At 41.5% G+C, this 14,365-nt stretch overlaps 2 protein-coding genes across 2 annotated transcripts in view; both read left to right on the top strand.

The window, feature by feature from the left end:
• Nucleotides 1-370: 370 nt before the first annotated feature.
• Nucleotides 371-14,365, top strand: part of LOC122670597 (pentatricopeptide repeat-containing protein At1g74850, chloroplastic) — a 16,294-nt gene continuing 2,299 nt past the window's right edge. The window contains exon 1 of the mRNA XM_043867540.1: nt 371-2,293. Coding sequence (XP_043723475.1) covers nt 444-2,293 — 1,850 coding nt within the window. The 5' untranslated portion in view covers nt 371-443. The remainder of the gene's footprint in view (nt 2,294-14,365) is intronic.
• The window catches only part of LOC122670598 (transcription factor MYB1R1-like), a 17,209-nt gene continuing 17,068 nt past the window's right edge, over nt 14,225-14,365 (top strand). Inside the window, exon 1 of the mRNA XM_043867541.1 lies at nt 14,225-14,235. The gene's annotated coding sequence lies outside the window, so the exon portion shown is untranslated. The remainder of the gene's footprint in view (nt 14,236-14,365) is intronic.

The raw sequence follows: 14,365 nt of genomic DNA, 5'->3' as shown, positions 1-14,365 counted from the left end.
CGGCCAGAAACCGGTTTTCCGACCATCCTATAGAACGGGAATCACGTGAATTGGTATTTCGCCGTTTTCTACAGTTATTTTCAGTTTAAACATCGAGATTCTACACCGACTTAACGGCTATAAAAACCTGCTAAAAAGAGTTACTTCTGAGTTCTGAGCCAAAACTCGGATTTTGAAAGAATTACACACTAATTCCCACCATAAACAGAATTCCAACTCCTGTTTACTCATCCAGTAGACAATGACAAATTTTGTTATCCACAGAGTCGTCAAAACGGCAGGAGTCACGTGCAAGTGCTTGAGCCATTGGAGCTCCTTAAAAGCTTCGTAGATTTTTTGTTGATAAACAGGAGTAATTGGTTTACTTTCTCATCTTTCTCCTCTTGAGCATGGCGAAAAATCAGAGTTTTCACCAAGATTGATGCGAATCAGGACACATCGAAATGAATCTCGTGTACTCCCTCTCCATACCTAACCCTGCTTTATCTTCTTCATTACTCAAATCGTTAAAGGGTGAACGAAGATATAGTAGGCTTCACTGGGGCAATTTTCCTGCCAAGAGGACAAATTTATTCGGCGACAGGGGATTCCTCTCCAGCGTTGGAAGGACCAGAGCGAAGGCCAAAGAGTTGATTTTGGGACACCCATCTGTCACAGTCGAGAAAGGTAAGTACAGCTACGACGTCGAAACCCTAATCAACAAACTCAGCAGCTTACCCCCTCGAGGCAGCATCGCTCGATGTCTTGATGTCTTCAAGAACAAGATCTCCCTTAACGACTTCGCTTTGGTATTCAAAGAGTTCGCGCAGCGTGGGGATTGGCAGCGCTCGCTTCGGCTCTTCAAATACATGCAGCGGCAAATCTGGTGTAAGCCCAACGAACATATTTACACAATTATGATTGGCGTGTTGGGTCGAGAGGGATTACTCGACAAGTGCGCTGAGATATTTGAAGAAATGCCCACCCACGGCATTGCCCGGAGCGTCTTCTCCTTTACTGCTCTAATTAACGCTTACGGGCGGAACGGTCAGTACCAGACTTCCCTTGAGCTTCTCGATCGAATGAAGAGAGAAAGGGTTTCTCCCAGTATTTTGACTTATAATACTGTTATCCATTCCTGCGCTAGGGGCGGTTTGGATTGGGAAGGGCTTTTGGGTTTGTTTGCTGAGATGCGACATGAGGGAATTCAACCGGATCTTGTAACTTATAACACACTTCTCTTTGCTTGTGCCAGTAGGGAACTTGGTGAAGAGGCAGAGATGGTATTTAGAAGCATGAATGAGGCAGGAATTGTTCCGGATATTGCTACCCACACTTACCTCGTTGAGACATTTGGAAAGTTGGGCAAGCTCGAGAAGGTGTCTGAACTCCTTAAGGAGATGGAGTCTGCAGGAAATTTGCCTGATATCACATCTTATAATGTATTATTAGAGGCTTACGGGCAGTCGGGGTCAATTAAAGAGGCTATGGGTGTGTTTAGGCAGATGCAAGCTGCTGGGTGTATGCCAAATGCCACGACTTATAGTATTTTGCTGAATTTGTATGGGAGGCATGGGCGGTACGGAGATGTTCGGGAGTTGTTTCTTGAGATGAAGGTGAGCAATACGGAGCCGGATGCTGCTACTTACAACATCCTGATAGAGGTGTTTGGCGAGGGTGGTTATTTCAAGGAGGTGGTCACTTTGTTCCATGATATGGCAGAAGAGAATATTGAGCCAAATATGGGGACTTATGAGGGTCTGATATTTGCTTGTGGAAAGGGTGGGCTTCATGCAGATGCCAAGCTGATTCTTTCTCACCTGAATGAGAAAGGGGTGGTGCCAAGTTCTAAAGTGTATACTGGAGTAGTTGAAGCATATGGACAGGCTGCATTGTATGAGGAAGCTCTTGTTGCATTTAACACAATGAATGAACTGGGGAGTAAACCAACTGTTGAAACCTACAATTCTTTGGTACACACATTTGCCTGTGGTGGACTTTATAAGGAGTCCGAAGCCATCTTGTGGCAAATGGGTGAGGCTGGTATTGGACGGAACAGGGATTCTTTTAATGGTATGATTGAAGCTTTTGGACGAGGAGGGCAGTTTGAAGAAGCTCTCAAGGTATATGTCGAGATGGGGAAAGCAAGATGTGATCCTGATGAAAAGACCCTTGAGGCTGTTTTAAGTGTGTACTGCTCAGCAGGTCTTGTTGATGAGAGTGAGGAGCAGTTCCAGGAAATTAAAGCTTCAGGAATCATGCCTAGTATTATATGTTACTGTTTTCTGCTATCAGTTTATGCAAAGAGTGATAGGTCAGTGTTCTATCCTTTTATTCTCTTATATCTTCTATTGTATTTTCCCTTGAGATGGATAGGTTCCCTACTCTTTCACACTGATATAGTTTTTTCCCATCATCCATTGATGGAATTGCTCACACTGACAAAATGATTAAAGATATATACCTTAGTTCACACCAAAGTACGATCGAAGTGGCCAGATCATTTTAATATGTACATGGAGCAGGAGATCTATGCATTATAGCATTAGTTCAGAGAGAATTGTACTTGGGTTACAAAACTAAATAACTATAGTATCTTCTTGATGACACTTTATACCATGATAACACCCTCTCCTGGGGTCTTCAAGGAGGGAATTCTGTAGTATGTAGTATGTACAGCCTGCAGAATGATTGATCGTAAAAATACTACTATTTTTAGTTTTTCCCTTTGGTGAAATTTGATGGGTACCAAATATTGAAAAACTTAAACAATAGAAAACTACAAGAGGAGGAGGCTGCTTTTGAGTCTAGGTGCTCTGTTTATCTCCTGCCAAAGATGCAAAACATCCCAATTGAATAGAGATTAGCAATGGATGATTGATTGACCAGATTTTAGATCTGTGATGGACATTGGTTGCATTGTTGTTCTGAGAGAAAAAACAGCAGTTATGTACCCAATCAGTGTCTCAAAGCTAGGACCAGATATATTGGTTTACTGAAAAAAGAACAACATAGCTTGGTTTATTAGTGGGCAAATGTAACTATGATGAATATCTTTCTTTATCTTTACATTGATGGGGTTAATGCTTACTTATTAAATTGTGGTCATGTGAGTCTGAGGCAGAGAGGAAATAGTATGTTATGCCCTTTTCAGATAGAGATTAGGTGCTCTACCTCTTTTAGAGATCAATATTTTACTCCAATAGAGGGCACAAACTGACAGAGAACTGTATCTTGGCTAACAGATCATTGAAAAAGAAGAGGGCTCGGAGGGTTGATGGTTCGTAGTGACCATATGGTAACTAGTTTTCTTTCTCTTCAGTAACCTATTGAGAGGAGTATAAATATAGTAAAAATATGTCAAAACAGACTTGATAAATCAGTATTTGCTCTATCTCAGTGTATGTCAATCCACATAAATTAGTCTTTGGTAGGGTTGTTCTTGTATTACAGCTGGTGTAAATATCAAATTATTAATTTACTGTCTTACAGCACAATTGTTATCAATAACAACAACTACAACTCAGCCTTATCCCAACTAAATGGGGTGGGCTACATGGATCCCAGGAGAAACAGAATATTAATAATATAAAAGTAACGAAAGGAGAACACAACAAAGACACGAATTCTGAGGCATCGACTCAACTTAGCTATGAACCGCATTTTAACTGCTCAACATTCCGCTCCTGGCCTCGAGAAAGGCGTGTATTACAACTACAGCATCCCAACATCATAGCCCATTTATATGGGGTCGGCCACGTGGTTCTTCACTCTCCAATCAGTTCTATGTTGAAGTCATACAAGGAGCAAGGCCTAAGCTAAGCATGTCTTTCTTCACCACTTCTCCTCTGGTTATCTTAGGCCTGCCTCTAGCTCCTTTGGTTCCCTCAATCTGAATCAGGTCGCTCCTTCAAACGGGGTATCTGAAGGTCTCCATAGAACATGGCCATGCCACCTCAAATGACTATCTCTAAGTTTATCATGAATCGGAGCTACTCCCAACCCAGTTCTAATATGGTCATTCCTTACTTTATCTCCTTCCTAGTTTTCCGACACATCCATCTCAACATCCTCATCTTTGCAACGCCAAGTTTATTTAGACACTTCTTCATAGCCCAACATTCCGCACCGTACATCATAGCTGCTCTAATGATAGTCCTATAAAAATTTCCTTTAAGCTTTAAAGGGATACGCCAATCACACAGGACTCCAGACTCACTTCTCCATTTCATCCACCCTATTTTAATCCTCTGGGCTATGCCATCTTCTATGTCACCCTCCTTATTTACGATTGATCCTAGATATCTAAAGTATTCACTTTGCGGGATCTCCCTCTCACCAATAGTCACCACCTCATTATGCATCCCATAATTGCTAAAATTGCACACCATGTTTTAGTTCTACTTACCTTCAGACCTTTTGATTCCAAGGTTAATCCAGGATGCATGAATCTAGTGGCTGATGCGTTAACTCGGAAAGAAGAGCTTGTAAGCTTGTCCCAATGAACGTCAAGTAGATTCCCGAAAGGGAAGTTATTAAGAAATTCAACTTCTTTATTCTAGCGTTTACTCGAGGCCGGTATCTCTCTCATAAGTGTGCAGCAACTTCATAAAGGTAGAAATAGAAGGCTTTTGACCAGGAAACTAACATAAGTTTAGAGCAGTCATACTTGGATTAACACTGGGAGAGTCCTTTCCTGAATTGGAATGGGACTAAGAAAAAATGATAGCTTGGATTGAAGAGCATGTTGTCTTATGATTGGAGTAGGTTGGAAAAGGCCTAATATGTAAATAGGCCTTTCAAGTATGTTAGGAGAGGTCGAATAGTATCCAAAGACCTAGCGAGAGTTGTTTCAAGGCTCCGAACAACCAAATTGATTTTCCGAAATAGTAATCTCCTTCCTCAGGTGGGTTTCAATAACCATCTCCCATAACTTCATTGTATGACTCATCAACTTTATGCCTCTATAGTTATTACAAATCTGAATATCTCTTTTGTTTTTATAAATTGGGACCACAATGTTTCTCCTCCATTCATTTGGCATTTTCCTACGTATTACAACACAATTGTTATGCAAGTAAAAATATTTGACAAGTTGTGTCACACTTCATTGATGTTAGAGTACTTTGAGAAACCTTAGCAAATTGTATGTTGAAACTAATCGAGAATACAACAACTACTCAGCCTTATCCCAACTAAATGGGGTCGGCTACATGGATCCTTACCCTCCAATCAGCTCTACTCGAGGTCATACTTGATATAAGGCCTAATCTATGCATGTCTTTCCTCACTATTTCTCCCGGAGTCATTTTAGGTCTGCCCCCGGCTGCTTTAGCTCCTTCCATCTGAGTCAAATCACTCCTCCATACTGGAGCATCTAAAGGCATCAATTGAACATGGCCATGCAACCTCAAACGACTTTCTCATAGCTTATCATGTATCGGAGCTACTCCCAAATCAACTATAATTTGATCATTCCTTACTTTATCTTTCCTAGTTTTAGCACACATCCATCTCAACATCCTCATCTCAGCTGGACTGAGTTTATCTACATGATACTTCTTAACTGCCCAACATTCCGCATGATACATCATAGTTAGTTGTATGACAGTCCTATAAAATTTTCTTTTAAGTTTTAAAGGCTTACATCAATCACACAACACTATGGACGTACCTCTCCAATTCATCTATTCTATTTAATTTTCTGTGAAACATCATCATCTATATCACCTTTATTTATGATTGAGCCTAGATACCTAAAATAACCGCTTTGCGGAATCTCCCTCTTATCAATATTCACCACCTCATTATCCATCTTAGTGTAACTAAAATTACACACCATATACTCCATTTTCGTTCTACTTGTCTTAAAACCTTTTGATTCTGAAAGTTGATCTCCATAACTTCAACTTAGATTTAGCCCCTACTTTTGTCTCATGCACTAAAACAATATCATCAGCAAAAAGCATACATCAAGGAACCTGATCTTGAATGTCTCTAGTTAAATCATGTATGATAATCAACACAAATAAGGGCTTAAAGCTGTAATTGGGAATTCACTACCTTGACCCCCACAGGTCTTACAGTAGTCAATTTACATATATTTAACTATGTCCACATATTTACTTGAAACACTTCTCTTCTATAGTACTTGCTAGATTAACTCTCTAGGGACTTTGTCATAAGCTTTTTCTAAGTTAATGAAGACCATATGGAGATCCTTGTAATCGCTAAATCTTTCCATGACTCTCCTAAGTAAGTAAATAACTTCTGTCGTGGATCTTCTTGTCATAAAACCAAATTGGTTCTTTGTAATAGTAGTTTATTGCTCAGGCAAGTTTCAATAACTCTCTCCCATAATTTCATAGTGTGACTTATTAGTTTTATGCCTCAATAGTTATTGAAGCTCAAATATTACCTTTATTTTTATAAATGAGAACCACAATGGTTCTTTTCCATTCATCTGGCATTTTCCTTGAATGGTATTATCTGATTTTGAATTGGAAAATGCACTTCTTATAGTAATTCTCTTATAATTCTCTAACAATTTTCAAAAGGCTGTTGCGACAATCATGAGTCCTATCCATGGTACTAAATCTCGTTTCGTTTCGGTGTTTCGGTCTGACCGAAATTTCCTAGATACCGAAATTTCTTCGAAATATGGTATTTTTCTGTGGGTGTAAAATGCCAAAATGACCGAGATTTCCGAAATTTTCGAAACGAGATTACCGAAATTACCGAGATTTCCGAAATTTCCGAAATATTGCACGCGACTTTTTCAATATCTCGCGATATATCGTGAGTCCACGATATTGCGACGATATCTCACGAGATATCGTCGAAATATGGTATTTTTCCATTTCGGATTGGTATCATATCTTGGACAGCTCGAGATATACGAAATTTGGCGAAATATCGCCGAAATTTCGCGAGATTTTGAACTATGGTCCTATCACAGTTACTGACTTACTTGCTACATAGCTAAGTGCTGGCTTTGAGTATTGAAATCCTGCCAGTAACTTCATCACATTAACTCAATCTAATGGTCCTTGGTGAAGATATCATCTACTAGATTTGGTGACGCGTGTTTTGAAAGACCATAGTATACTGAATTGAAACATAAGATTTTGTCATTGTAATGCAAGAAAACAATGTCAATTGGAAATCACATTTCACATGCATTACTTATACAGAGAGATATGCTCTTCCACGACTGCATACATTTTTATTTTTTTCTATTCTGAGTATAAGGATACGTTTATTCACTCATAGAATTGAATTTTATTATGTTCTGATAATCGTACAAGTGCGTGTTAATTTCGTTTATGAATATTTATCTGTATGTTAATAACATCCCCCTTTAGCAATAGAATACCTATCAATTCAGATCTTGAAGTATAATGAGACAAATTCTGAAATATTGCATTGTTCTTTAGGAATAGAATAGTAAATTTATCATTTATAATAGACCCACATTCTTGGTCAAATAATGGTAATGGTGGTGATGAAACTGTTTAGAAGGTGATCCTGATTATAGTCCATTTCTTAATGTTTTGTTCTTACTTTTACAGGATTCTTTGAGTGAAATTGCACCCAGCCTTTGTTTTGATGAGGGTCAGATGGCCTAATGAAGTTAGATCAACTCCTTTGTTTTAGATGCTAATGTTGTGCAGTTTTTTTAACAGAGCAAGGGATTGTGCAAAGAGACTGGGCTTGAAATTGTTCTCCATGAGGAGACAAGTTGAACCACTGGTATACGACACCAAGTTCTGAAGGTGGCCACATTTCAAGATGGCACCTTTCGATTCTCTAGGGACAGTTATATGAAAGTCAGGCTATGCACCATGTATAGGCTGTAAACTGTAGCCATGGGTGGTGGCAGGCCTTGTAGACTAACTATTTTAGGGTATAAGGAAGACTTTCTAAGAGCTTTTGCTCAGATATCAGTCTTCTTTTGTGTTAAACATTTTCCTGAGAGAGAGTATTGTTAAGAGTACTTAGTTTCAGGGGTATATTTGTACTTAGACACTTACATATGTATTTTATGTCCTATTTGTATTAGGCTAAGGGCCTGAGTGTAATTAGATATTCTTCTCAATATAAGGCTGTTTGTCTCAAGTTGAGAGATATAACACATTACACCAAATCGTGTTTGAACTTTGCCTCCCTTGGAGCTTTTCTCCTCTCTTCTCTTTCTCCTCTAAAACCTAACATGGTATCGAGCACTTTCTTCCTGGAGTTTGAAGGTTGTGTGGAAGGCTGGAGTGAGCTGCAATCCCCTTGTTCTTGCTGGTTTGCGAAGGAAACCTTGGGGTATCTTCACCAAGCTTCTCCTTCCTTGTTTGACAACCAAATAGGGAGCAACCAGATGCTCTAGCATCGTTTGGAAGTCTTCTTCCTATCATTTGATCCTCTCAAGTCTCGCTGGTAGCATCGAGAGGAGAGAATCTGAGTTTCGGCCAGACAGTTTTTTCTCCCGGTTCCGCATCGAGCTCTTGGAGTGATCCAGCTCTTAGTGTGAGCTTTGTTTGCTGCTTTCTATGGGCCATACAGCATCGTTTTGGGTAAGGAAGACTTACCCTTGTTGCTCTGCTGCTGTTTGCTGCTTCGCTTGGGTTTTACAAGCCTTTTTTCAGTTTTTCTGGTCTCTATTTTTGCCTGCTTTTACTGCTTGTGTTCAAGGAGCAGTGGCTGTGGTTGAAATACTGTTGTTTGGACTTATTAAGCATTTGATTTGAGTTAAATATGGGTGACAAAAATGAGGAAACAGCCTTGCCTTTGTCAGTAGACCCACTTGCGCATCATCCTCTGTCCCTTCATATGAGAACACCAATGTGCACTTCCCATTGTCAAGTTGGACAATACCAATTACCTAGATTGGTCTCGATCCATGAAACCGATCCTTAGGTGTAAGGGAAAGATGGGGTACATAAATGGCAGCATCAAGGCACCTCTTCCTACCGAGCAAGGGTATTCCAAATGGGACACCGAGAACTCACTGGTGATGGCTTGGCTTCTTTTCTCAATGAAGCCTCGAGATTGACTACGGAGGTTTATGGGTAAAGAGACTGCCAAAGATATTTGGAACAGTGTAGCCCGTATCTTTGATCGTGTTGGAGACTCTACAAAGGTGTACCAACTTCTCCAACAGTTGTTAGCCTACGCCAGGGTGATAGAAGCATCTCGACTACTATTGTCTTGTTGTGGGCTCGTGGGAGGAGTATGATCACTATAGAGATCTTCGATTGTGTCTGATGATGAAGTCAAGGTACACGTTGTTTGAGAAGGAGAGGGTACTATTTCTTCTTGGTGGCTCGAATCCTGAATTTGAGCCTCTAAGGGTACAAATCCTTGGCCGACCTAGTCTTCCCTCACCGGAGGAGGTGTGTGGATATCTACAGAGTGAGGAAACCCGTAGGGGTGCCATGGAGACTAGTATCAACACCACTATTGAGTGCTTCTGCTCTTGTTTCTTCCATCCCTCGGGACTCCACTAAGGAGGCGATAAGGGGGCTGCTAAGGGGTCTTCGAAGAGCCGATTCTTATGTGACCATTGTGTTAAACTGGACATACGAAGGACTTCGTTGGGATCTCCATGGGAGCCCCACTGGTTCCACTGGGGATCGAAGGGACAGCGGAAAAAGGGGCCTAAGGCTCATGTTGGGGTCATTGAAGCGATTCATCCTCCCTTTCCCGGTGACATTGCTGCCTTTCGCCGGTTGTAGCCCACCTCGGACGGTTCACTGCGGCTCCTACTTCTCTTGCACTACGAGGCCTCTTCCTCCTCCGCATCACACCTTGGGTTATTGACTCGGGCGCCACGGATCATATGGTGGTAGGTCCCAGTGTATAATTCCTACTCTGTTTGTTACGGGAAAGATAAGGTAAAAATTGCCGATGGTACATTCTCTTCCATCTCCGTAAGGGAGATATCCAGGTTACACCTTGCTTACCCTGAAGTCTGTTTTCATGTTCCCAACTTTGCTACTAACCTTCTTTCCGTTAGCCAATTGACTAAATCTTTGAACTGCTTTGTCACCTTCTTTCCTACCCATTGTCTTTTTAGGATTTGGTGACGAGGAAGGTGATTGGCGATGGGTCATGAAGCGATGGCTTATATGTTTTGAAACGGTGCTTCCTCTGTTGTACAACCTCAATCCTATGTTTGTGGGCTAGAAGGTGGACGTACTCAAGAGGATATTTTGCTTTGGCATCGTCGGTTGGGACACCCTTCTTTTTCTTATGAGGAAACAGTTACCTCACTTGTTTACTTCCTTTCCAGTCTCTCATGTTTTTCATTGTGAACCTTGTCTATTTGCCAAAAGTTGTAAAACAGTTTATACATCCAATGGTAATAGATCGACTTCACCTTTTCATCTTATACATACTGATGTTTGGGGGCCTTCCCGTTACCTCTTTGCGTGGCTTCCGCTACTTTGTCTCTTTTATTGATGATTATTCTCGGGTTACTTGGGTGTACTTGTTGAAACATAAAAGTGATGTACATGTTGCATTTACAAATTTCTATGAGTTAGTGTATACCCAATTTCAAACCCGGATCCAAATTGTTCGTTCGACAAAGGTGGGGAGTATATGTATAGTGGTTTGGAAACCTTTTTTCGACCATGGCATTATTCATCGGTGGCTTGTGTTGATACCCCACAACAAAATGGGGTGGTGAAAGAAAAAATCGCCACCTTCTTGAAGTGCTAGGTCCCTTTGGTTTACCATGCATGTTCCCAAAACTTTTTGGTCCGATGCTCTACTCATCTTGTCTTTCTTATTAATCGCATGCCGTCTAGTGTCTTACAATTTCAAGTTCCTCTTCTGTCCCTACCCTCACGGTCTTCTTCATTCTCTCTCCCTCCAAAGGTGTTTGGTTGTATTTGTTATGTACATGTTAGCAAATCTGCCCGCACTAAATTGGATCCTAAGGCTCAAGTGCATCTTTCTCGGGTATTCCTCCACCTCCAAAGGATATAAATGCTATCATCCTCCCACTCGTCGGTGGCTTCTCTCCGAGAGATGTCCGTTTCTTTGAAACCATACCTTTTTTTCACCACCTCTTCGGGGGAGTGTTTATCGCTTGGTAGTGGTATTGCAGGTGAAGAGGTTCCCGAGTCTGTCTCACTTCCTATCTCCTATCCTGTTCCTATTTCACCTTTTCGATTGACAAGGGAAAGAGAAGTTACATGAGGGGAGCCTTGTATAGAGAATGTAGTGGGGGGGGGGGGGGGGGGGGGGGGGGGGGGGGGGGGGGGGGGGGGGGGGGGGGGGGGGGGGGGGGGGGGGGGGGGGGGGGGGGGGGGAGGGGGGGGGGGGTGTATACGAAGGAAAGGAGAAATCCCCTTCATGGCTGCCTATAAAGAAGACTGCCAAAATCCTTCTTCATCACCTCATCCCCGAGTCTCCATCCATCGAGACAGTATACCTTCTTCTACCCCTATATCCTCGGACTTGGACCTTCCTATTGCCCACCGTAGGGGAACTCGGGCATGTACTAATCCCATTGCCAAGTTTGTTTCCTATGATTCTATTTCCCTTATAGGTATAGCCTTCTCTCGTGGCTATCTCCTCCATATCTATTCCCAAGAATGTAGCGAGGCTATGGCAGGTCCAAAATGGAGAGAAGCAATGAACACAGAGATGTTGGCACTTGAGAAGAATCATACTTGGGACCTTGTTGAGCTCCCTAAAGGGAGAGTCCCTGTTGGGTGCGGATGGGTATTCACACAAGTTCAAGTCCGATGGTACCGTGGAGAGATATAAGGCAAGACTTGTCGCTAAGGGTTATACACAGGTGTATGGCATTGACTTTCAGGAAACCTTTGCTCCAGGTGGCCAAGCACAACTCCATCCGGGTACTTCTCTCAATGGTAGCAAATCTTGATTGGCCTTTGTACCAACCGGATGTGAAGAATGCATTCTTACATGGTGACCTAGAAGAAGAAGTGTATATGCATCCTCCTCCTAGGTTCAAGCATACCGGTGACAGGGAAAGTGTGTCGTCTTAGGAAGGTTCTTTATGGACTCAAACAGTCTCCTAAGGCTTGGTTTGAAAGATTTAGACAAGCTCTCCTGCAAAACGGATATACTCAAAGTCAAGCTGATCACACATTGTTTATACAAAGGAAGGACAGCACTATTACGGCTCTCATTGTTTATGTTGATGACATTGTGGTCACGGAAATAGTGAAGCCGAAATCTCAAAGCTTAAACTTTACTTGTCTCGACAGCTTGAGATCAAGGACCTCGGTCCATTGAAGTATTTCCGGGGATTGAGGTTTCTAGATCCAAGCAAGGGATCAATGTTTGTCAAAGGAAGTTTGTTCTTGATCTCCTTACAGAGCAGGCTACTTGGGATGTAAACCAGTCTCCTTCCCCATTGAGCGAGAATCACGACTAGGGGAAGATTGTGGTAAACCGCTTGTGGATGCTGAAAAATACCGAGAGATTAGTAGGCAAGTTAATCTACCTTTCCCTCACTGCACTGACATTACCTATCTTGTGGGAGTGGTGAGTCGGTTTATGCATGCACCCAAGGTGGGACATCTTGATGCGGTTCTACAGATCCTCGGTACTTGAAGTCATGTCCTGGAAAGGGTCTTCTCTTTTCTAGGAATGGTAACTTGAGAATTGAAGTATATACTGATGCAGATTGGGCCGGGTCTATTTCTCGATAGAAGGTCCACCTCCGGATCTGTACATTTGTTGGGGGAAACTTAGTCACCTGGAGAAGCAAGAAGCAACCTGTGGTAGCTAGGTCAAGTGCTGAAGCACTTAGGGCCATGGCTCATGGTGTGTGTGAAATCTTGTGGTTGAAGAAACTTGTCCAAGAATTGGGGTTTGAGACGCGTAACCTATGAGTCTATCTGTGACAACAAGGCAGCCATAAGTATTGCACATAATCCGGTCCAACATGACCGGACAAAGCATGTTGAGGTTGACAGCACTTCATCAAGGAGAAAATAGAGTCTAAGACTATTTGTACCCCTTTTGTGAAGACAAGTGAACAAGTGGCAGACATATTCACCAAAGGACTTAGTTCTCATCACTTCAGTTTTATGTTAGACAAGCTGGGTATGTATGACATATACCACCCAGCTTGAGGGGGAGTGTTAAGAGTACTTAGTTTCAGGGGTATATTTGTACTTAGACACTTATGTATTTTATGTCCTATTTGTATTAGGCTAAGGGCCTGAGTGTAATTAGATATTCTTCTCAATATAAGGCTGTTTGTCTCAAGTTGAGAGATATAACACATTACACCAAATCGTGTTTGAACTTTGCCTCCCTTGGAGCTTTTCTCCTCTCTTCTCTTTCTCCTCTAAAACCTAACAAGTATAACATTCCATTAGAATGGGGTCCTAACGAGTATAACCTAATATTGGTAAAAAATATTTACTAGGGATCACTCAAAGTAAAGAGATAAACTTTCGAATTCCTGCCTGGGGGATGATGACTTAAAATGGAATATCAGAAATATATCTCATTTTATTTTATTGAGTACTATAATTGAAATGGTGCCATTTGCTGCATTCATGGTCCAACTAGTTCTGCTACGTGACAAAGGATATGGCAGTTCTGACCATTGGATAGAGAGGGAAAGGTCATGTACTCATGTGTCAATCTCAGGCACAAATCTAATCATATACCCTCCCATGTTTGTCCATGCATCCTTTCCATGCTCCTGAAATTCTCAATTACTTCATTTTGCTACATGGCAAAGCTGAAACTTCACATGTGAGCATGAGATCTTGCCACATTGGGGTCTACCTGTCCACAAAAATTTGGGCCCTATCCGACATGGAATGTGGCTAAAAAAGGGTGGGTCGTGTATAGAAGCTCCTCTCCATAGCCATAGAGTGAATTTTTTGCTTATATAGATAAACAAAATTCTGAGAACTCACCTTCTAGACCCACCTCCTTAGATTACCCAATTAAACCGCCATCAAACAAGAGTCATTGACTTGACCAAATGGTTTTAAAGCGATTCACCCATATGCTGGCACTATTCTTATTCATTTCATCGCATGAGAACATACAAACCCAACCTCTTTGCACCCCCCCCCCCCAAAAAAAAAAAAAAAAAACTCCTGAGAGGGAATAAGGGGGGGGGGGGGGATGGAGGGTTTACTTGCAGCAAATGGGTCAAAGATATTCAAAGTCAAATATTGGAGCTGTCTTGAGAATTATTTTAGAAGTACTGAAACAATTTAGTGTTAGGCTATGTTTGGATGCCAAGAAAAGAAAAAATTCAAAAATTTTTGAATATGAGGATAGAGATAGACACATAAAACAATCATTGTGTCATCATGAATTTTGTCTTATTGTGTATTTCTTTTCTTTTCTTGGCATTCAAAGTCAAATACTGCAGGTATAATTA

Source organism: Telopea speciosissima, chromosome 8 (genome assembly GCF_018873765.1).
Source record: "Telopea speciosissima isolate NSW1024214 ecotype Mountain lineage chromosome 8, Tspe_v1, whole genome shotgun sequence".
Lineage (NCBI taxonomy): Eukaryota > Viridiplantae > Streptophyta > Magnoliopsida > Proteales > Proteaceae > Telopea > Telopea speciosissima.
This window is presented reverse-complemented; position numbering and strand designations above follow the sequence as displayed.